This window comes from Ictalurus punctatus, chromosome 8 (genome assembly GCF_001660625.3).
Source record: "Ictalurus punctatus breed USDA103 chromosome 8, Coco_2.0, whole genome shotgun sequence".
Lineage (NCBI taxonomy): Eukaryota > Metazoa > Chordata > Actinopteri > Siluriformes > Ictaluridae > Ictalurus > Ictalurus punctatus.
In genome coordinates, this window is record NC_030423.2 from 18,299,242 (window position 1) to 18,324,183 (window position 24,942).

The 24,942-nt window shown below is 38.2% G+C and overlaps 2 protein-coding genes across 2 annotated transcripts in view; one reads left to right on the top strand and one right to left on the bottom strand.

Moving 5' to 3' along the window:
* Nucleotides 1–1,686: 1,686 nt before the first annotated feature.
* On the bottom strand, nt 1,687–15,633 carry ldhd (lactate dehydrogenase D). Its single transcript, XM_017474030.3, has 12 exons — nt 15,615–15,633; nt 11,135–11,250; nt 10,043–10,155; nt 9,023–9,164; nt 8,669–8,810; nt 8,349–8,508; nt 7,999–8,198; nt 7,717–7,845; nt 6,468–6,595; nt 5,800–5,890; nt 4,131–4,242; nt 1,687–2,288 (listed from the first exon to the last, which is right to left on the bottom strand). Exons 2-12 carry the CDS (start codon nt 11,225–11,227, stop codon nt 2,123–2,125), a joined length of 1,476 nt encoding a protein of 491 aa, XP_017329519.1. The 5' UTR covers nt 11,228–11,250; nt 15,615–15,633; the 3' UTR covers nt 1,687–2,122.
* A 2,620-nt stretch (nt 15,634–18,253) lies between these two features.
* Nucleotides 18,254–24,942, top strand: part of snrkb (SNF related kinase b) — a 33,958-nt gene continuing 27,269 nt past the window's right edge. Inside the window, exon 1 of the mRNA XM_017474028.3 lies at nt 18,254–18,528. The gene's annotated coding sequence lies outside the window, so the exon portion shown is untranslated. The remainder of the gene's footprint in view (nt 18,529–24,942) is intronic.

The following is a 24,942-nucleotide window of genomic DNA, read 5'->3' on the forward strand; positions in this document are numbered from 1 at the left end:
TAACACGGACCTGTCCCAATACCAGCTTTATGCCAACTGTAGAAAGTCTAGTAAGGATGGTAGAGATAGTGAGAGGCTAGTCCTCATTCACTGTCACTGACACACAGTTTAACAAAATATATATATTTTTTATGGAGAGTCACTGTAAATATACGTACACTGATCAGCCATAACATTAAAACTACCTGCCTAATATTGTGTAGATCCCCCTTGTGCTGCCAAAACAGCTCTGACCTAACGAGGCATGGACTCCACAACCCTCCAGCACATCTCACAGATGCTCGATCAGATTGAGATCTAGGTATGGAGGCCAAGTCAACATCATGAACACGTTATATTCCTCAAAACATTCCTGAAGTGTTGCATGGAGCATTATCCTGCTGAAAGAGGTCACTGCCATTGAAGGGGTGTAGCATCCACATGAATGCCAGGACCCAAGGCAGAACATTGCCCAGAGCACCACCTCCACTGACTTGCCTTCTCTTCCCCCAAGTAAGCTGTATGATGAAGAAAACGCTCCATTGTTCCATGGTCAGAGTTCTTTCACTCAAACCATGTCTTCATGGAGCTCGCTTTGTGCTCGCTTGTCATGCTAGAACATTTTTGGACCTCTAAGTTCCAGTGAAGTGAAATTGTTATTCTACAGCATACAAAGGCATTCTGTACAATTGTGTGCTTCAAACTTTGTGGCAAGAGTTTGGGGAAGAACCACATTTGAGAGTGATGATCAGGTGTCATCAAACTTCTGGCCATATAGTGTATATTACTATACTATCAAACAGGACATCTTTCCATGCCAACAGATGACAGTTACTGTATGGTTACAGGAAATTAGGAGGAATTTTTATGAGGAGCTCCATTTTTGCAGTCATCTCAGCTAAGTAGCTACTGTAACCAACATATCAGTGGTACTTCCATAATTTGTTCATAATTCCATATTTAGTGGAATCACAATAAGTGGATAACATTTCAGCTAATCTCAATCAGATTCCTAAATAAAATTCTTGATAGAGTCTTCAGTCAGATTCTAAAATTAGCATCAGGTTGCTAAGCTACTCGGGTCTTTTTTGTTTACAACTGCAGTTTACTGTTAACTGTTTACTGAGTTAACTGCAAACAAATCTTCTAACTATAATATAGTTTCAATTATTGAACTGTAATATTCAATTTCAGAATATAATTTAAACTCCAATAATATGTCCAATGTGGGAAAGTACCAGTAAGCAACAATATGATCTACTGGGATTTATAACATGCAAAACACAGTCACTTACCACAGTGAGTATATTCCTGCATTCATATTTGACTTAAAAGCAATAATAAGGTAATTAATACCTTTTTTAAGAATATATTTATTCATTCCGTGTTTGAAATTAAATTAGAACCAAAGTTAATTGTATTGTTATTGGAAATGCTTCAACTGATCCATGCTTCCATTCGATAACAAGCGGCCTAGGTAGAGGGCATTTCTGAGATAAAGTGTCCTATATGGAAAGCAGTAAGCAGATGGCTGCCTTTCTTTATCATGGACAACTCAGACTGATCAATTGAATGAACAGCTAGTGGAAAGCTCATTTCTATTTCTCCAACAAAAAAAAAAGACAGATTATGCATAATATCACTATTTCACCTGTCATCTCTCAAACTATTCCAGTCATAGGCTATTCACAAAGTCGAAACGAGAAGTTCAAAAACTGATTTAATGTAATTTAAACAATGCTTAATAAATGTGAACATGTGCTAATGTCACAATTTATCAAATTATGTAATAAATTAAAGGCTAAACCGACTCACTGCCATTTATAGTGAATCATTTAAAAGCTGAATTGATTCACTGTCCTTTATAATGAATTATTTAAAGGCTAAACTGAATCACTGCCATTTATAGCAATCAGCAAATGCCATTTCGCAGCATCACATTTGATTAGATTATGGGTAACACACACAGACTCTTGGCCACAGAGAAGACGTCTTATGAGAACCATATTCTAGTGTTCAGGATACTTAAAATGGGTGACGTTCTAACACCACCACTACACATGTGATCTACCATTTGAGATGAAGAGATGTACTCTCATATTAGTTCTGTCCTCTCTGCTTCTGACCACAGGTCAAAGGTCACCTACAGGATTTTCCCAGGGTTCATGAGGTTTTTGGGATCCAGTGTGGCTTTGAGGCCTTGCATCACCTCCATGGTCCGAGGGCAGAGTTCCTCCCGCAGCAGAGCCCTTTTCCCCAAACCCACGCCGTGTTCTCCTGTACACGTCCCGCCAACTAACAGAGCCATCCTATAAACACACACGGGAAGATTGGGGGAAGCAGCACTAATTATTATCCATGTTCATCAGAAGAAAAGCGATCCAGTTAAATCCAAAAGTCCACAGTATTTTTATATACATTTTATTCAGCTGGTCTTTATTATTTAAGAAACCATTTAAGGCTGTAAGAGAAGTCTTTACTCAACCTGTTTACACAACATATTCCTATTGACCTTATCCCAGGTTTTTCGCAGTGCGTTAAACAGTCCGTTCTTCACTGAGGTTTTTTTGTGTTTCACACCCAGGCGTTAAATGCAGCAACGCACTGAATGAAAGTGTGAATTCACTCCCTGACAGTAGATGACGCTTATTGAAACACAGAAATACACAAGGTGGCGCTGCACAACTTTCTGTTTCTGACACCCGCTTATCACTGAGAAGAAGAAGTCGTCAGTAATCACACCTTTAAACTGTTCACACACTTTTCAAATTCGCTAAAGCACGTATGCACTTGTGTGAAATGTAAGGTCTTTGGTGATTTGGCCACTGCAACAAATACTTCTTTAAAGCTAAATCCTTAAAATTCTCATTTTAAACAATATACTCTTTTTAAATAAGTAATGATTTGAATTCATCAATCGCAGCAATAGCATTAACATAGTTATGGGAAGACCCAGATTATTTTATTTTTTTAATAAAAATATTTTGGGAGGGGGCAACTATTGTTGTGCCCCAAAATATTAATGTTCCTGTAAATTGCTGAAGTGTTCACTATGAATAGTCTTTTTTTTATGGTCAATATGATAATACACCGACTCAATAATGGGGCACTTAGCTATTTTAATCAGCGGATTAGCATTTGCAGGGAAGAGATAAAGAAACAAACAATGCTCTTTAGTGTAAAAAAAAAACAAAAAAAACAACAACACTGAAAGAATTAAATGGATCATTTACAATATTTTCTTGCATTTCAGTATCATCAAAAAATAGCCACAACATAATAAATACACTTATGGTATTTAGTGTGTAATTTTGAATCTGGTGTTTTCAAATGAAACCTTGTTTGTGTGTGTAGGCAGAAGGATTTATTAGCATTGAGCATTTCATTTCAGGTAAGTCACTTGTGCACTCCCTCAGTAAAATGGTGGGTGCTTGAAACTTCTTCGCCTTTTTTTTAGGCTTCTTCTTCGCTAAGACAGTTTTGTACTTGAGCACTATCAACGCATACTTTTATGTAATTTCAGCGGCTCCGGGCGCGTGAACAAAAGCGTGAATCTCAATAAAAAACTAATCCCTCTACGGTAAAAAAAAGGGATGCTTTGATGCCACACATTTTACTCCTGGGTGTGAACACTCTCACTGACAGCCATTGGGGAGTTAAACGGACCGTTTTTCTCGCCATGAAAATCGTCCCGGTGTGAACAGGGGTAATTGGTAATTTTATTTTCATTAAATGAAATTTTGAAATTAAAACTGTTCCCACAATAGCTTTTTCCCCCATTTCAACCAACATTTTATGTGCTAAAGTTATACGGAAAGAGGTTTCGCCTGTATTTGATATTTGTAAGTAGTTACAATTAATTGTTGTTTCTTAATTGGAAACCATTTCAAAACATTTTTGCCTAAAATCCTTCAGATGGAAATAGGCTTTATTTCCTCGGGTTAGTGGAAAATGATATACTATGATATTGAGAAACTATAATTTGACCATTTTTTAAAAAGACTTTTGGAGTCAGCTATATGCATAAAGATTCACGTGGAAGCTGAGAGAGAGAGAGAGAGAGAGAGAGAGAGACAGAGAGAGAGACAGAGAGAGAGAGAGAGACAGAGAGAGAGAGAGAGAGAGAAACAGAAAGAGAGAGATGTTCAGACCTGGCCAGTCTATCTGTGAACTCGTGAACTCTCTGCACTTCATCAGGGTCATCAGGGTTTAACACCATGAAGCAGTGGAAGTTCCCATCTCCCACATGACCTGCAATCGGACCTGACACAGCAACATCACACACACACACACACACACACACACACACACACATTTCTAATACGCCCCACAGAGAAGCCATTTTGAAGCTGAGAAAAGAGGGAAAAGCTATCAGAGCCATTGCATGAACATAGCCAATATAACAATTTGGAAAGTCCTGAAAAGAAAGAAACCAATGCTGTACTAACAACCCAACACTGAATAGGTCGGCCAAAAAAAAACAACAGCAGTAGATGACAAACATTGTGAAAGCTGTGAACATAAAGCCAAAAACAAGTGACCTCACCAACAACCTCCATAGGGCAGGGATGAAGGTATCACAGTCACATAGAAACATAGAGGCCATAAATTTAAGGCTCATTCAAACAAGATTCAAACCACTCTTAAGCAATAAGAATGGGAAGACCAGATTGGAAATCACACAGAAATACAGAGATGAGCCACAAAAGTTCTGGAACCAAGATTAATCTCTACCAAAGTGATGGAAATTGCCAAAGTGTGGAGAACGAACAGTTCTATTCATGATCCAAAACATCAGTCAAGCATGACTTGGGCTTGCATGGCTACTTCTGGAACAGGCTCAATAATCTTTATTGATCATGTAACTCATGATCAAGAATGAATTCAGATGTAAATAGAAACAAACTCTGCCAATTTACAGAGAAATGCATCCAATCTAATTGGGAGGAACTTCATCATGCAGCATGACAACGACCCAAAACACACTTCCAACACAACAAAGGACTTCATCATGGCGAAAGTGGTAGGTTTTAGTCTGGCCAAATCAATCACCAGACCTTAACGCAATTGAGCAGCACTTCACCTCCTGAAGAGGAGACTGAAGGGAGAAACCCCTGAAACAAGCAACAACTGAAAGAAGCAGCAGTAGAAGCCTGGAAATGCATCACAAAAGAAGAATTCAACAGTTATATGATGTCAGTGGGTCCCCGGATTGATGCGGTTATTGGAATAAGGTATAAGCAACCAAATATTAAGTGTTATTTACTTTAAGACTGTCTGTTCATATACTTTTGCTCACCTAAAAATCGGTTGGTCTGCCATCAAAGGTGCCATGTTCTAAGTTGTTTAACACGTCTGGATGTAAATATCAGGAAATGAAAGCTGAAATTCTGATCTATTGTCTCATATTCATGTTTTAATTTCAAACCCAAATGTCTTCAGAGTATAGCAAAAGCAACGGAATTGGCCTTGTTGCTCCAATATTTTTGGAGGGGCCTTTAGTAAGGGGTTTTCGAAGGGGTTGTGAAACACAGAGGTAAAGCTCTAACTTGTAAGCTGTAAACATCTTTAAGCTGTTTTCCAAAACAACTAAAGTCTTCAGGACAGAGGACTTTATAGTTTCTTAGTGAAATGATAGCAAGATTGCACTCTATATATTGTAAACGAACTCATTCAGCTAAAGAGAGCACAGTGATGCTATGTGACCTACAGAAATGTTACAGAAAGTGTAGCTAACTTTACACTTTATTTCAGCACACTATTTAATCTTAATGTCACATTCGTAAGCTTGCATTTGGAACTTAGTGAATGTGTGTATACCTATAAGATTGCTTCTGATCAGGTCGTCTTTGGTTTCTACTATGACCTGAGGCAGACGGGAGATTGGCACACACACATCGGTGGAGTATGCCTGCACAGCAAATGAGAGAAACAGAGAAGGGAGTAATCAGTCACACAGTCAGGCGTATACACTGGTCTGTTTTGGGTTTGAGCCATCATGAGCTACATTTCCATCCATACCCATTTTAATTAATTTTTTTAAAGTCTCCAAATGAAGATGAATGATGAAACGAGCTGCAGCCAAACACACGCAGTGATGGAGAGACTGGAACACACTTACTGCAGCATCGGTTATTTTCTTTTATTACCTTTTATTGTGTTTCCCTTTACTCCATACAGCATTTTTTAATTTGTAAAAAGGAAAGTTTTTTGAAAAAAGAAAAATGTTCCCACAAGATCAAAACTGACCCATACTATTCCTATCCTTGTGGGGACATTTGGTCCCAGCCTAGATATAAAAAACATGCTCATATACAAACACAAATCTGACCAATCGCATTCATTGAGGGGAGACACAATGAGAAAGAGAGAGACAGAAAAATATATAGAGATATAGAAAGAACAAAATTGGATTTTTCTTGTTTTTTGGCACAGCAGTTGTGTGTGTGTGTGTGTGTGTGTGTGTGTGTGTGTGTGTGTGTTCTCACCTTGCAGCCCGGCCGCAGTGCTAGTGCGGCATACCAGGCATCATGTCGAGCTTTCCATAGCCGTGAGCGTGTCTCCTCATCCTCAGCCCAGGCGAAGTCCGAGCCACCATTCTCCCGTGTGATCTCCTCTGGAGACACACACACAATTTTATTATTACAAAATTATTATTACTACTAAATTATACACTACATGACCAGAAGTATGTGGACACTTGTCCATCACACCCATATGTGGGCCTTCCCTAAACTGTTGCCACGAAGTTGTTGGTTCTTCCTCACACTGTTGCACACAATTGTTTATGATGACTTTGTATGCTTAATCTTTACAATTTCCCTTCACTGGAACTAAAGGCCCATTCTTACCAAGAACGATAACTATAACAATAACTATAACAATAACTATATTAGTGTCCACACCAAGACACGATATATGCAGTTATGTTGTCTGCTGCTTTAAATGCTCACGATCAGGTGTCCACAAACTTTTGGCCATATTGTTTAAATGTCAAGGTGCTAAAACGATCAACGAACATGTAGAAGTCGATGCCAACAACCTCCCCACAAGTATAGTCCTTCTTGGTACTTATTAGTATGCCTGAAATACCTTTAAATTAAAAAGTAATCATTAATATTTAATAAGTTTTCCTGAATAAAAATGTCTCACAGTTTTAAAAGATTTACATCTTAAAATGCACAAAGGGAATATAGCAAAGTGAGCTGCATTTATCAAGCCAGTTTGCTAAGTACAATTTTATCGACTCAAACTGGGCTCTGTTTCAGCTTTGATAACCATCTGGATATTAGAACTGGAAACTGAAAAATCTGCATTTGAGATCTTTGTGTGTTGATCCATAATAGTGGAGAATTTTGGGATTATGATATAGTGAATTAAAGCTGAAATAAATCTGTATCTTATTGATAGATTTAAAAATACCCCTGAAGTGAGCAAAGTAGATCCCCCAACTGGCATCTAGAAATGTAAGGTAAAATGAAAAGTTTATTGTATGGAGTTGTGAAAAACTGATATTAACTAGCCTAGGTGTATGTAAACTGTTAGCCTTAACTGTATATGAAATATTACAGATTCTTCAGGGACGTGTCTTGGCCCTCTTTCAAGTCCAAGTATACTGCAAAACCGGAGTCAAAATTCTGTTTTTCTGGATTTTTTCATCAATATTCGGGAAGTTCTGACCGATATTTTCAGAATCTCAGTGTGTTTATTTCAGCGCACACACACACACACACACACCTGTGATAGACACCTGCTCCTCCAGACTCCTGGAGCTGCCATGGAACTCGAGGAAGAGCGTCGGCAGGATCGGGTAGGACAGAGAGTTGAAGCGGTTACAGGCACCGATCATCACATCGTCCAGGAATTCTGTAATATGACACTGTGCCTTTTAAAATTGACCAACACTTTTATAGACAAAAACTGTAACCATATCCTAGTAAAATGCGACACTGAAAACTATTATTCTGGATGTGCAGATGGTGCAGTGTGGACTCGCTGTGCCCTTTAATGTTCACCCACCGATGCGAGCGATGGGCACTCCGGCCTGCAGCACCTGCACCGTGCTGTCCACGGCTGCCTGAACTGAGGGGAAGGAGCACACGGCCGACGCCATGCCCTCTGGAATGCCATACAACCGGAGTGTGGCCTTGGTCAGGATCCCCAACGTCCCCTCAGAGCCCACAAACAGGTTCGTCAAGTTGTAGCCTGCTGCTCTCTTTCTACAAACAAGTCATTACAGTGAGACTGAGGATAAATGAAGGATAGAATTCTTTATTTTTCACTTGACAGGGTTTGTTTTGTAGCATTTGAACTTTATTGCTTATTATTAATATCATTAGTAAGGTTGAGATGCAGGGTGTGTGTTATACCTTGGTCGTCGCCCTTTGCCTGCTGTGTGTATGATTGTCCCGTCCGCCAGCACCACCTCCAGATTGAGGATGTTATCGCGCATGGTACCGTAGCGCACAGCGTTAGTGCCTGATGCACTGGTGGCAGCCATGCCGCAAAGAGAGGCATCAGCACCAGGGTCTATTGACACACACAAACACACACACCTACTGTAATACACTAAAGGCTCACCTGCACTGATTGACATCCAGCTCAGAAGGGAACTACACATCCTGCACTGAACCACTCATGATGAAGCTCTGTCTTTAAACTCAGTTAGTATTATTATAGTGAGTCTCACCCACGGGGAACCAGAGGCCTGTGTCACGCAGGTAGGAGTTGAGTACTTTACGAGTGACACCGGGCTCCACGGTCACGTCAAAGTCCTCCGGGTGCAAATCTAGCACCTGGTCCATCTTCCTGAGACTGAAACACACACCACCCTGCAACACACAATGTTTCAGACAAAAAATGAAATAATTAAAAATGTAATAGAAGCTTAAGTGATGTTTCTTAGCCAAAAATCATATATAGTAGACTTAATCTGGACTACTCTGTACTCTTTCAGAAACACAAACAATATTTTATCATGTAGCTGAACACTGTAATGTTATGGGGGAGTTGGGGGGTGCACGCAAGAGACTCTCACACTCACCTTCACAGCACACACTCCTCCTTCCAGACCCGTTCCTGTGCCAAAGGGGATGATGGGTAATCGGTGATGGTGACAGATTTTGGCTAGAGCACTGACCTCCTCCACACACCGGGGGAACACAACAACATCTGGGGGGCGACATCTGACAAATCAGAATGAAATACTGTTATACATGGTGGATACAAGGTAGAAATAACAAAAATGACCCACAATAAACAAGGTAGAAATAATAATGAAAAAATTACCCACACCACACAAGTACCAAATTTAACTGACAGTAAAAGATGAATGTGGGGGAAGTTAAAATACCCATGCCAAAGGATAAACAAGGAGAAAGTAACTGTGTGTAAAAGCTTGTGTAAATTATCTGATGTTTAATTACAATTAAATTACTTTATCGTAATGATTTTTTTCAATCTCCTTTCTTGTCATTTCTATCCTTATACATAACCATATTACATGTTAATAGTAGTTTCATGGTATGAATCATAAATGATGAACAATGATACATTTTAGACATGTCTTATGCTTAATCAAAATATGCCATGCTTTTAAATCATCTCTGAATTTACTAAATGAAATTACTGTTTATCACTTGATTATAAAATCAGTTGCATTTTCATAAGCTAAATTTCTCTACCTGCATTTTTACCAAATCCATTTTTATCAGTTTTATTTTTGTTACATAAACCCCTCACTAACGTTGTGTATGTTTAATATTAGCTGTATTAGCAAAGATTAGTGCATGCCTATAGTGGACTATAATTAATGCACTTGTCTTTGGTTTGCATTAATTTATCCAGGTCATTCTGAATGTCTAATTGGAGTAAATCAAGGCAACAAAGTGTGTTATAAAACTGTATAAAATGTCTTTAAAATTATCCAGTCACCATGGCTTACTATTACTACAAATGGAAGCCATAAATGTTGCCAATTTGTTCTAGACACAATATCACTCAACAGGATCTTTATCTATTGTGGAATGAGCTTCAGTCATAGCATGAACTTCGTGTGTCTCACCTGTGCACCGACTCATCTCTCCCATGCTGTTCTCGCACTGCTAAACCCATAGACACACCATCATCACCGATGACTGAGCGGAAAGCTGCTACGGCCTGTTCGAGAGCTCCACTCTACAGGCAGGAAAACAAAAAACATCAATGAATGGGGCCAGCTGTGGTCCTGTATATTCAGAGTGTAGCAGGGTGTTTCTCAGTGTGTGTTCTCATTTGTTTCTGTACTCTCATGATGTTGTTTTCCAATACCAAAAAATACAAGCAATAAAAACGATTAAAAGCACAATGCTTTTAAAGTAAATTTCACATATAAGTGCACTTTCACTGACTGTGAAATTTAATCTGCTGTGCCTGATAAACTCAGTGTCTCTGAGCACTCTGTACTTAGAAAGGGCTGGCTCCAAAATAATATCTACTCGGTGGTGATCCAAGGTGGAACAGTGGAGCACCAGGGTCGCCGGTTTGATTCTGAGCTCGAGGTACTGTATGTGCATGTAGTTTTGCATGTTCTCCCTGTCTGTGTAGTTTTTTGCAGGTTCTCAGGTTTCCTCCCACCTCCCAAAAACATGCACGAAGGTGGACTGACTACACTAAACTGCCCCAAACTGCCCCTAGATGTAAATGTGTGCAAGGGAGTTAAAAAAAAAAAAGAAAAAAAAAAGAAGAAGAAGAAGAAATACTCCAATGGCCACCAAGATCTTGTTTTTTGGGCTAGGCTCAGGTCTTTTGTGTGGTGTTTGTGATGTAGTTGGGCTGCAAACCTGTCAACCCTGATTAATGGTATTATTTTGAACACAGCTGAACAAAACCACATCTAAAACTGCTCAACACGACATGAAAGACTGTATGCTGGATGATGATGATACTACTACTACTACTACTACTACTACTACTACTACTAATAATAATAATAATAATACTAATAATGTCACTGGTATTTCTTAGAAAGTTTTTATGTATCCGAAACGACATAGCACGCACGCGCACACACACAGATTTATTTATATATATATATATATATATATATATATATATATATAGAGAGAGAGAGAGAGAGAGAGAGAGAGAGAGAGAGAGAGAGAGTAGCAGCTCTTACTTGAGCAGAATAATGTTTTCTCCATGCTCTGTGGCAGGACACTAGCCGGTCAGGACGAAGCTGCAGTCCCAGCCTCAGTAACCCGGAGCTCATGCCTTTAAATGGCCGCTCTGCAACTAAATAAATAATTACAAATGAAAAAACATTAAGTCCTCGAAGTGTCGAGGGGGAAAGCCTGTGTCCTAAATTGTATTCTACTCCCTACCCTAGTGGTGAACTACATACTGGGTGATATAAAGGGTTTCTACACGTTATATAGTGCACTTTTGTGACATTTGAGATTCCGCCAATAAACTTTTACTTCCGGGATCAGCGTCATGACGGTAACTGGATCTATATACAAATATATTTACTGTACTGTATGTAGGCTATATGTGATGTAAGCATACTTGGTAAATCTCTAAAAGGAGATTTCTAATGTGGATTTTATTTTACATAAGGTGCATTTGGATTCATGGAACTGTGCAAATGCACTGATCAAAGTAATTTCCCCAGAATTACAGTGGGTCTATATTAATTAGATCTAAGTCGGGGTTGTTTTTTTTATTCGTAAAGCATGGTGAATTAAATGCAATTCTGACACAAAAACAAAACAATGGGTTTGATCAATTTTATTTAAAATGCAGAATAAAATAAACAAAAATCTGCTTAAAATAAAAAGCTTAAAGCTAAGGAGCTCGCGCATGCGCAGTTGTTTTCCATATGAATATATAGTTTATTCCAGATGTTCTTTAAATGTAAAAGTTAGCCTTTAACGGTGTAATTATGAATTTAACTTTACACTTGCTAATGGCATTCACCACAGGCCCACAACGCATCAGTTAAGAGGAGGAGCAATGTAAAGTATGTGGATGTGCTCTTTTTGCACTCTCTGTCCTGCTGCTCCACAAGGGGGAGATGTTACATCACATCTGTATAATACAGCAGCCACTGGGAAACACCCATAATGTTTATGTAACTAGACTGGAGAGCTTACATTTTCATTACTTGATTCATTATATGGTTTTATATAATTATCAATGCTAAACATTTATTCATTAAGGATGTGCCCAAACGACTATAACAAATTGCAGTTGTTAAAGGATAAACAAACTCATTTTGTTAAAAGTCAAGTCAAGTGTGTTTTATTGTCATTCCTCTGTATATCTTGTATACACTGGAATGCATAACACTTTTTAAAAATAATTTTAAAAAACCCCGAACAAACATATGACAAAAACTTCAGTATGAAGTCAATTGTGTGTTCCATGAGACTTTCACATTTAAAAACATATTAAAAGAAAAATCCCATAGTGTATCTCAATTGAAAATACAAACTAAAATATTTAACTTCAAGAACCAAATCCAATACCAATATTTAAGATATATAATCAGTCTCTTTTTAAAAAATAAATAAATAAATAAATAAATAAAGCATAAAACATAATCATATAATCTTTAAAGTGGATGCTGAATATCCACTGTCTCTAAGGTCATTTTCTCTAACAAATATAAACATTGTTTTTAATAAATCATCTGTATAAATAAGGGAACCTTCAGGTTTCCCTGTGCCTGAGAGTAACAAAGTGAAATAAAAGAACTATAAAATGTGTTTGTAAATCTAACACTATTTCCCTTTATCCAAAATCCCATCGATCTGCCAAGACATGTCTAAGTGAAGAAAGCTGACTGCTTCCAGTTTGGCATCAGGCCAACTTTATGACTAATTCATTAGGTACATTTGAAACAAAGCACAATTATAAAATTTGAGCAAGACACTGTGATAAACTGTATCCATAACATACAGCATAAAACATTTTGTGCTATATTGGTATTCTATTATAAAATCACTAGTATATGTATAAAATGTGTGAACAAGACTAATGTTTCCATGACTAATTAAGCATATTTTAGCTGTCCATAAACTCCAGCCCAAACCTGGAATTTGGTATCTGGTATCTAGGGTTACTATGACAAGGCCTGACTCATATAAATGTGCATTTACTATCTGAATTCCTCTCTTCTGGCTCAGTGCATAATGAGCTTCCTTACTTCACAGTCAGCTTGTTGAGGAAGTGGTTCCCATAGTAACCCCTGTATTCTCTGCCATCACCGTCAGTGACTTCCCTATGGGAGAAAGGCGCTCTCTCTCAATTTTGTGGAAAAATCTCTTCATAGAGCCAAGTGTTACGCATGAATATGGGCCTAAAGAGGAAATCAGGTTTTATTATCACTGTGGTGATTTACCAGACTATCTAAACCCTCTCGTAGCTCTTCGATCACTTTCCTTTAAAGGAAATGTTCAGGCAGAAATAAAAAATGTCTTAAATGTAGAGTGCTTCAAGGCTAATATAGAGTAGGTATGGGGCCTAAGTAATGTAGCCTAAGTATGAAATCTCTGTCTCACCCAAATACCAGCCAAATATTTTTCTGTAAACTGCTGCCTAAACCACATTTTAAGTGACTTAATCTCATTTCATAAAGACAGGTATATAACCTTTTTCAAAATTCAAAAAGGAACTATATAATCATATTATCATATGCATGATGGAATGATAAATTGCATTAAGGGGAAAAAAAGGTGATTCTGGATGCTGCCAGCTTAATGTTGCAGAGTTTATCTCCAAACTGAAGTGTAGTTCTTGTTTATAGATTACAGATGTTTATGTAGTGTTGAATTAGGTCTTAAAATGTTGTCTTAACTGTTTTTACAGTATTGGATCGATGCCTTAAAGTGTTTTACATTTACGATATAGAAACACTGTAAAACACTGTGTTAATTCAGTACTCTGTTAATTCAACACTGTAAATGTTAATCGGCTCAGTGGGAGTAGATACTCACCTCAGGGGTTATGTCAGTAAAGCTAATTAGAAAATAATTTATTTATAGATTCTGTTTCAAGATTGTTAGCGAATTGAACATATAAGCATTAATGTACTATTCTATAAATTTCTTAACTGCATGAATTATTATATTTACATCAGAAATGTTTTTATTTTTTTAAATTGTATATTGTTTATTACTTGAATTAGGTTAGTTGGTAAATTGTAACTTATTACTTGAATTAGGTTAGTTGGTAAATTGTAACTTATTACTTGAATTAGGTTAGTTGGTAAATTGTTGCCATAAATTTGGTGGAAATTACCATATCGTCACAAATAACACAAAATATATGTGACTGCAATTCCAGTTGCTACATTTTATAAACTATAATTTTTTTTGCCACACAGTAAGCATGTAAAAGTTATATCTACTAGAAAGGTATTAATATTGTAAAAAAAAAAAAACAAAAAAAAAACATATGGATGGATTTACTCACTCAAAATACATACAAAAATGTTATCCAAACATGTTTTAGGTGAAGTATATTTTTAATTCTTTCTCTTGAATTCCTAATTCTTTTTCTTGAAACACAAAATTTTGAAAATAGGATGCAACGGCAAAATGTCTGAAATTACAATCGTTTTTTTTTTTTTTATTTTGAATGTGAAAAATGTTAATATAGTATTAGAGAAGCCTAGTGTCTTTATTGCTATGTAGGCCTGTTTCAATTCTTGAATGCACATATCACATTTCCATTATCACATGTTGTTGCCCATATGGCAACCATTATTACATTTTACCATTTAACAAAATACTCAAAATATATAAACTTGTTTAAATTACAAAAAATAACTTTTAACCTATCTCAGGTAGTGTTTAAATTGTTTCCTTTGAGTAGTTTTAGCTAAATTTTTAAAAACTTCATCATTTTGAGAGCCCTTCGATGATGACCTTCACCATGCCATGTGACTGCAGAAAAGGATGTGCAAACAGCACTTCCTGTTCATCTGACATGGCATTTTTTGTTATTTAAAATTTAAACCCCCCCTTTCCGGTTAGATAGGTAAAAAGTAGTTTTATATTATATTATCAAAAATTGGAGATATATGAATTGTTTACCATGAAGTTAAAGGGTTAAATCTTCATTAAACAACACTATTAAGCCACATAGTCTCATTTTTTGTAAAAAAAAGAAAAAAAAAAGAAAACAGATATAGCCCGTATTAGTTGGACACAAATTTCATAAATCACATAAATGTCATGTGATCATGATACATTCATGATGGTGATTATGTGAGTAATGTGATCACAACTTAAAATGACTGAATCATGCTGAAAATAATCAAATGGCAAAATAAAAACACATCCTCTGCATGTGAAACCACATGTCCAATATGTCTAAAACTCACACATGAAGTTCATGTGACTTTTCTGTAAGGGTCTGCCTAATGCAGGTTGCATCGATAAACTGCACTATGGGGGGGAAAAGTTATTCTGGTCGTCTCAGACGTCAGCATAATATTACAGAGTTCAACTGTAGTGTAAAGTTTTGTTTGTGTTTGTAGGTTACAATAGGTCATACTGTGTCATAAACCAGATGAACAAGCCTGAGTGACATTCCATATGTTTTTATATATTAACACCTCTGTGCCAGCTCAAGAGAAGTGTGATACTCACCAGATGAGCTCTGCTTGCTTCTCTAATCAACACCAAACATCAAAGAGATCTTCACTGACAACGACCAGACCGAATGTGATTGGTTTTCAGTCTGAAATTGATTTGGGATGCATGCGTGTGTAAGCGTGGGTGTGCTTGCTTGAGTCACGCAGGCTGAGAAACAAAAAAGAAAGCAAGGAAGGCACACAGCTTCTTGCAATCTATCTTTCCATTTACAAGCAGTGTGTGTTCAGAATTGGGATCACCACTGTGTCTCATGATGTGGTATGTTCAGAATGTTCTCTGTTCTAGCCTGTAGCTTCACTTCCTCCTCAGAGCAGTGTTGAGTCAGTGCCCATGACATTTGTCCCAGAAAGGAATACTCTGGTTTCCCACAGCATTTAGAAATGATTTGTAATGCTATTAAAGCTCTTGCACTCTTGATGTTACCACATGTGTAAATAATAATCTTGCTTTCAGTTGTGTAGGTATTTTTGCACTATAACAGTATACTCTTTATCTTTAGTGTAATATGATAAATAAAAAGACCTTAAGACCTTATTTGTTACAAAATTTATCTTCATTATTGTTTCTTTTAATTACTGTTTGTTTGTTTATTTATTTAATTAACTGTAATCTGCCGTATACTGTGATGTTTATTTATTTATTTATTTATTTTTTATAAAAATGTAGAAATAGAACTGACTCAATTAGGCTTATGTCTGTTTTGTTATGGCACTTAACCAACAACTTGATGAAACTTTCACTGTGTGAGCAAATCAGGTAGCAATTTATTACATAATTTATTAGCCATGTTTGTTAATCTGGCTCATTATTTACTTGTATAATCTTTAAATCCCTACTGCAAGGACAAGATTAGAAAATGCCACTTAAAACATTTCCATATCGTTCTGGTGAAATATGTTTATGATTTCTTTTAAAGCTGAGGTTTGAATTAATGTAGACCTTTAAAAACAACAACAACAACAACTCATTTTTTGGTTAATTTTGGTTTCAATTTTGGTCTTTTTTCTTTCTTTCTTTTTTTTCTCTTTTTTTTCTTTTTTCTTTTCTTTTTTTTTTTTTTTACCAGACCTCAACACTTATTGTTCTGTTTTCTTGTTGTATTATTTAAAGAATGCTACACAAATTACTTATGAAGAGCCAAAAGGGACAACAAGACATGCCTGTAAACATAAAATATTACATTAAACAAGTGTACGTCATATAATGTCATATAATGTCATGTGAATTTAAAATCCCTGTCAAATTATTTCAAACTTCTTTCTCACTGATGCTACAGTAGGTTTCAGATACAACTCACTAGGTCATTATGCTTGTCTAAAAAACAATAATTGTAATTTAATATGTTAAAGATATATTTCACGAATTGATCTACCATTTCAATGCAACCTGAGCAAATAGAAGCTTATCATTAATATTTAATATAAAACTGGCTAGGGTAGTATGGGCAGTGTGCCTCCCAATGCTGAAATGAAACTTATCATTGGGTTTCATGTGACATCACACCATCATTTTGAAGACTGATTAGAGGACTGACTGTATCAATGTTATTGTGTCTGTGCCTCATTAAGAAAATTCATTTCCATTTATACTGATAAGTGACTTCACTAATACACTTGACTACAGAGAGTACATCCTCAGTAAGCAGCAGTGCAGCAGATCCTCGCTATCATACTGCTTTTAGCTATGTTAGCTACGTTATGGGACAACTGGGAAATTTATCTTGCCAGCAAACATGCCTAGCTTTAACAGTTTAACAAATTAGTTTATTAGGTGGGTGGCACAGTGGTGTAGCGGGTAGCGTGACACCTCATAGCTCCAGGGTCCTTGGTTTGATCCTGTTCTTGGGTTACGGTTTGGGTGGAGTTTCTGTGGATGTTCTCCCCATGTCTGTGTGGGTTTCCTCTGGGTTCTCAGGTTTCTTTCCACCACCCAAAAACATGCCCTTGGGTGGCTTAGCTAAAATAAATTTCCACTAGGTGTAATTTTTTTGTATGTCCATGCCGCTCTGTTATAGACAACCTCAACAGAAATATCCTGTGACTGAAACATATACACTATATGCCCAAACGTATGGACACCTGACCATCACACCCATATGTGGTTCTTCCTCAAACTGTTGCCACAAAGTTGGAAGCACACAAATATCTACAGTATGATATCCTTGTCTGCTGTAGCATTAAGATTTCCCTTCACTGGAACGAAGAGATCCAAACCTGTTCCAACATGTACTCAAACCAAGCTCCATGAACACATGGTTAGCCAAAGCTGGAGTTGCTCTTGTGGCTGAATGAACACAAATCCCCAAAACCATACTACAAAATCTAGTGGAAAGCCTTCCCAGAAGTGTGGAGGTTAATATAAAAGCAAAGTGGGACTCAGTCTGGAGTGGAATGTTCATCAAGGACATATGGGTGTGATGGTCAGGTGTTCACATACAGTACAGTACTTTTGGCCATATAATGTATGCAGTGACAGATCACAAAAAAATGTTTAATATTAGAAATCATGTTGGCTTTTATATAACAGGTAGGCCTATTATTTTAGCGTCTAGACATTTTTTTGACTCTTTTGGCTACTCATACTGTTGAGGCGCGCTCGCGCGTCTGAGCTGGAATGCATTGACGTAAGAGCAGGCGCGCTGGTGCGCTCGAGCCCGAGGTGAGCGCTCGAGCACTGCAGAGACACTGACGAGCTCAACAACATCTCAGCACAACATCTCTCCTTTTCTCTCTCTCTCTCATTTCACTCCTTTCACCTTCACCTTCTCCTTTAGCCGAACCAACCGAGACTCAGCAGATTCTGTGTGACAGGAAAAGGAGAAGGACGGTTGGTAAACATTTTGCTGTCAGAACTGAAGAGAAGGAGGCGGATGCTCGGTAAACAGATAAACAGCCTTCGTGTTGCTCCGGTAAGTTATTAAACACACACACACACACACACACACACACACACACACACACACACACACACACAGAGTATGTTTCTAATACCGTTATTCTGCGTCTAAACATATTGTGTTCAATATGGCCGTGTGGCTGCTTTGAGCCCATTTTCTGTCCTGTCCAGTGTGTGTGTGTGTGTGTGTGTGTGTGTGTGTTTGTTTGTTGCAAAATGACATTTAACGTGTATTTTCTATTCAATTATTCTGTGTTAAGTCACATATTGTAGTGTCGAATTAACTGTAGTGTTGAATTAACCCGTATCATTTTTGTCCAAGCTCAGTGTTGAATGAACTCTTAAAGGTTGAATTCACTTACATAGTGGAGAATTAACTCTTAAACTGATGAATTAGCTCATACAGTGCTGAACTGATTAATACATTTAACTAATAATAATAATAATTATTATTATTATTATTATTATTATTATTATTATTATTATTATTATTTATTTATTTATTTATTTATTTTTTAATGCTGTATTAGGTCCTAGAAATATAGTATTAAATAAAGTGCTGACTTAGTTCTTTAAAGTGCCCGTGAAATCAAAATGGAAGTTTTGTGGCTTTTATTATGAATGTGTTTGCCTTAAGGTTATCTATAAGCTAGTGTGCTCCAAAACAATGACAAATTTCGTATTTAGAAGATTATATGCATTCAAAATGTACAGCCTCGCTACCATTAGTATGGATGAAGAATTTTGATGACATCATTCTGCACTTCAGCGTTCATTGTACAGCTTCTTGTTAGATTTTCTATCCAATCAAATGCTCGGTAGAATCTGAGGTGTCCCACCCCCAACATTATAAAAATCACATTACTTAAAAGCTATTGGCTATTTAAAAAGGGGGAAGAGACTCGATATGTCCCGTCCTGACTAAATTACGCCAACACATCGAATATCGCTGCACGTTTCAAGGCACTTCCTGGGGACTTTACAGGTGCAATGGTCAATATTCTTCATTTTTTACTAGTACTGATAATGTGGAACATTATTTAGAAATCATAAAATAGTATACACCATTGTGTCAGTTTAAAACTCCAGTTCAGAATAACCCACCTTCCACTCCAGAAAGTATGTTTGTATTAGGATTGGTTCCTTGTAAATCATTTTATAGACATGCCCCCAACACCGATTCACATCCTGATCAATCATTATAAGGAGAAGTTTCATGTTTATAGAGTTGTAACTTGACTTTCAAGCAGTTGAATATCCGAGTCCGCTTGTCATGACAGTCCTTGCTAATTGTAACTCTAGTTAGCATGCTAAGTCTAGTTGAACCACCACAAGTTTTGGGGGCGGAGCTTTATGTGCATAGGGTAAAATAAAAAAAATAAAAAATCATAAATCATTCAAATCTTATTCAACTCCACCCATTTAACAGTTAGAGCCCTTTTTCTCACTTAATGCAGCATTAAATCATGAATTAACTCATAGTCTTTAGTCAACTCTTAAAATGATGAACTTCTACAGTGTTGAACTTTTAAAATGTTGTATTAATTCACATAACATTGAATTAACTTAGTGTTGAATTACAATCTTCAAAGACTTATAAAACTCTTCGAATTGTTATCTTACAGTGTTCAATAAATACCGGTGTAAGTGTATGTGTCAAGTGATCTGTTAATGAAACACTGTAAGGGTTCATACAACATCAGAAGGATTAGTTCACAGTAATGTGTTGAATTAATACCTACAGTGTTAAACTTACGCTAATTGTGTTCATGTAATTTCAGAGGGACTTACACAAACACTGTAATTCAACAATCATGATGGCATGACCTCTGTGTTTTATTTGAGGGGAAGCTACCTTGGTAGTGATGGTTGAAGGCACAGTGGTAGATAGTTTGTAGATGCAGAAGGCAGCGCGGTAGGGTTACTTGTAGGGCTGGTTGTAGTGAGGGCAGTAGGAATGGTTGTAGGGACGGTTGTAGTGAGGGCACTAGGGATGGTTGTAGGGACGGTTGTAGTGAGGGCACTAGGGATGGTTGAAGGGACGTTAGTAGTGAGGGCAGTAGGGACGGTTGTAGTGATGGTTGTAGTGAGGGTACTAGGGATGGTTCTAGGGATGGTTCTAGTGAGGGCAGTAGGGATGGTTGTAGCAATTGCTGTAGGGACGGTTGTAGCGATGGCTGTAGGGATGGTTGTGGGACAGCTGTAGTGAGGGCAGTAGGGATGTTGTAGTGAGGGCACTAGGGATGGTTGTAGTGATGGCTGTAGAACAATTGTAGTGAGGGCAGTAGGGACGGTTGTAGTGAGGGCAGTAGGGATTGTTGTAGGGACACTTGTAGTGAGGGCAGTAGGGATGGTTGTAGCGATGGCTGTAGGGACGGTTGTAGTGAGGGCAGTGGGGATGGTTGTTGGGACGGTTGTAGTGAGGGTAGTAGGGATGGTTATAGTGAGGGCACTAGGGATGGTTGTAGGGACGGTTGTAGTGAGGGCACTAGGGATGGTTGTAGTGAGGGCACTAGGGATGGTTGTAGTGAGGGCAGTAGTGATGGTTGTAGGGATAGTTGTAGTGAGGGTACTAGGGATGGTTGTAGTGAGGGCAGTAGGGATGGTTGTAGGGACGTTGTAGTGAGGGCACTAGGGATGGTTGTAGGGATGGTTGTAGTGAGGGCAGTAGGGATGGTTGTAGTGAGGGCAGTAGGGATGGTTGTAGCGATGGCTGTAGGGATGGTTATAGTGAGGGCACTAGGGATGGTTGTAGGGACAGTTGTAGTGAGGGCAGTAGGGATGGTTGTAGGGACGTTGTAGTGAGGGCAGTAGGGACAGTTGTAGTGAGGGCAGTAGGGACGGTTGTAGCGACAGTTGTAGTGAGGGCAGTAGGGACGGTTGTAGCGACAGTTGTAGTGAGGGCAGTAGGGATGGTTGTAGTGAGGGCAGTAGGGATGGTTGTAGTGAGGGCAGTAGGGATGGTTGTAGTGAGGGCAGTAGGGATGGTTGTAGCGATGGCTGTAGGGATGGTTGTGGTGAGGGCACTAGGGATGCTTGTAGGGACGGTTGTGAGAGCACTAGGAATGGTTGTAGGGACGGTTTTAGTGAGGGCAGTAGGGATGGCTGTAGGGATGGTTGTAGTGAGGGCACTAGGGATGGTTGTAGGGACGGTTGTGAGAGCACTAGGAATGGTTGTAGGGACGGTTGAAATCACGGCTGTAGGGATGGCTGTATTCTGTAGATTGAAGATTTGAAATAAAGAGATAGAGGTAGCATTGTGTGCTGCTGCTGCTACATCTGAGCAATGCGCACATTTTCCCACGCTCAGCAGCTCTGTGTGTGTGTGTGTGTGTGTGTGTGTGTGTGTGTGCGCGCGTGTGTTCATAACAGCATAAGTCAGGGAGTGTGTGTCGATGTTTGGAACATAATTCTGCAGGCCTTGAACCGAGACTGTGTGGGTGTGACTGTGCAGTATGGACACAACGTCCTGACACACATCCTTTTGAGCTGCTGAGAGCAGCATGCTGCAGTGTGTGTGTTTGTGTGTTGTGTGAGAGAGGAGAGCTCTCACTGCAATTTCATCACACAGCACTCTAGACGCTGAGAGACTAAAATATCACAGTGAGAGATACAAGAAAGAAAAAGGAAGTGAATAACAGAAACGGGGTTGACAGGATTCTGAATGCATCGATTTGGACATTGGTGTACTACAGAGTGCACTACTTTGAGAGGCGTGCCATTTTGTAGACACCTCAGAAAGTCTAGGGTGCTCATAAAAGCCCTCAATGCACTGCTTATGGTTAGTGAGCAACTAATTTACCCTAGGTGGTAAAAAAAACCCGTAATGCACTCAGGTTTATAGGGAATAAGAAATAGGGCACTGTTTCAGAGGGAGGCCGTGTAGTAAGTTTTCTGAGCGACATATCTTATGAAAAATCATTTCTGCTAAAAAAAAAAAAAAAAGCTGGGTGTATTCACTCCTCCCACAAATGTAAAAAGAATATAAATATTTAATATGTGGAAAAAGAAACATGATGAAGGGGAAGATAAAGTCTGAAAGAAGAAATGATTCATAGACATACATATAGGAGATATTTTAGACACGTGGCTAGTTGACGTTCTGTGTAACATGGCCGCCATGTTGGCGCTCGCCTTTCATGCTGTAAAATGACCAGCTGCTTATGGGCGTGTAAACATATTCCTAAACTATACAAACAAAAAAACAACAACTGCTGAGGTTTTCCAACAGCAACACCCAGTTTAAACACTATGGTGAGATATTTTATGTGTTATTTTAGTTGTATTGCTTATATATATATATCCAGTTCAGTTAAACTAATGTGTTTTCATATTGAACATATTCACAGTTGTAGCCAGACTAAACTTACACAGTCAGAGTACTTTATTTTTTGGACTCCGATGGTAATATTCATGGGCGTAACCACGCCCCCCAATGTTGTGGAAATACCAATCTGTCCTCCCTAATATAAAGTAGAAAATATTTTCTATATGTTCCCCTCTAATGAACCCTGCCAACAGATCTGTCTTTTTTTCATCTATTCTATTTATTTATGTCTATTCCTTTTTAATATATTTCCGTTTGTTAAGGAAAATCGGTGTGTGCCCCCCCCTCCAATTGTACACTTGGTTGCGCCCATACTCAACGCAAGTTCGTTGATGTATTTTAGCAGCTCAGTCTGTAAGAAATGGAGACAGGAGCCAAGCGTAGAAAAGTGCAGCAGAACATACTTTTTTCAGACAGTAAGTAACTAGATACCTAAATAGTAGGTAACCGTAGCTTAGTATGGAAGGCATCATACCATGGCTTGGTTTGTTCTTATGACCGCCAATTAACTTTTGATATTTGCACACCCTCGAAGTAGGCTAGGCTAACGTCAGTTCCAGTTTTTGACCATTAACGTTACATTCACTTGCATATTCACGTTACATTCACAGCCAAGTTCGCTGTGAACCCTCACGTTGTGACAGACAAATGTGAGTGGAAGTGAGGAAAGTTGCACAGCATTTCGTTCCTTTACACTACATTTGGCCTAAGGACAACTAAGTGATTTTACAAATATGAGGCTCAGCATAATGCTGAGATGTGCTAGCTTGGCAACGAGAGATATGAAACTAACGTCTGAGTTGTGGCCATATCGTAGTTAAACATTCAGAACTAGTTAAGGCAGTTTGTCTTTTAGTATTAAGAAAAGAAAACTCCAGTACCCTTTACATAGCTAACGTTTCAGGTTACCACTATATATTGTTGTACACTTATTTACATAGCAAGCTAAACAGCATGATATGATATGATATTAACATAATAAATGACACCAGTTACACAAACAGAATATTCAGTTTATCAAAATAGAATGATCATCTAAGCCAGTCATTGCTCTTCTGGGAAAATAATGGTACCTGGTCACAATGCAGGCAGCACAGCATTGCTTGGAAGCATCCATGGGGAAAATGTATTTATATATAGTGTTGAATTTAGTTTCATTGGTATGCATCCTTTCTGAGTTTGTTTAAAAGTCGTGATTGCGTGTTTAAATGTTAGCGTGTGTGGTTTGCCTGCACACATCTTAGCTCGCCTCTACTTGGTGTGGTAGGTTTCATGGTAGGTTATGGAGCAGAGAATACTTCTGCCCACAGGACGTCCACAGCACCATACAATTTCCCCATGCTGTGGGCTTGGACCACCCCAATGTCCATACCATGGTTACGCCCTTGGTAAGATTAAGTCAGTAGACCTGTGGCTGGGACAAGCAGATTGTGTGCCTGGGCTGTCAGTTTTTTATTCGTGGTTGCTCAGCGGTAACTTGACCAGGCTGCTGATATGGCAGCTATGAGCATTTTTCTTCCTCAGGTCAGTCGCTCCAGGATTTTGCGATGTTGCGATCGCAGAAATAAACGCAAAATCAAGGAAACTCCGCAATATTCGCATGAGTTTGCAATTTTAGAGTATTACTGCACAGCTAAAAGGTCTCGTTCACCAACAAACATCACTACGGAAGACCGTGCAACACAATTTTGTGCAATTGTAATTTCGCCAATTCATGTAGTTTTCCACTAAAAAGAAGCACACAACAAAAACTGCAAAATCAAACTTTTTTAGCTGCAACAATCACAAAAAAATGGTAGAGTGAGCATCAGATTGAATACTCTCACCTAGTTAAGATGATCTCAACTTTGCAATGGTTTTGGGAAACTCGGTCGTGAGAAAGAAAACTGCCTTTCACAACAAATGCAACAATTGGTTCATATAATTTATGGTGCTCTAACTTCTACACTACTCACGAGCCTTCAGCTAAACCTTCAGCTTTCCAACTTAATTGAAATTATGAAAATTTGTTTGTACTGATGGGTTTTTTTTTCCCCACAACAAAACGGTTTAGCATAAAAACTGATAATAGCATATCAAGCAAAAACAAAGATACATTCT

Bases quoted from the DNA above. Each gene is read 5' to 3' on its own strand.
- ldhd (XM_017474030.3), bottom strand. From the start codon at position 11,227: ATGAGCTCCGGGTTACTGAGGCTGGGACTGCAGCTTCGTCCTGACCGG. The intron at 9,165-10,042 runs GTGAGACACACG...CTGATTTGTCAG, and splicing joins AGAGATGAGTCGGTGCACAG to ATGTCGCCCCCCAGATGTTG. The intron at 8,509-8,668 runs GTGAGACTCACT...GTGTGTCAATAG, and splicing joins AGGCCTCTGGTTCCCCGTGG to ACCCTGGTGCTGATGCCTCT.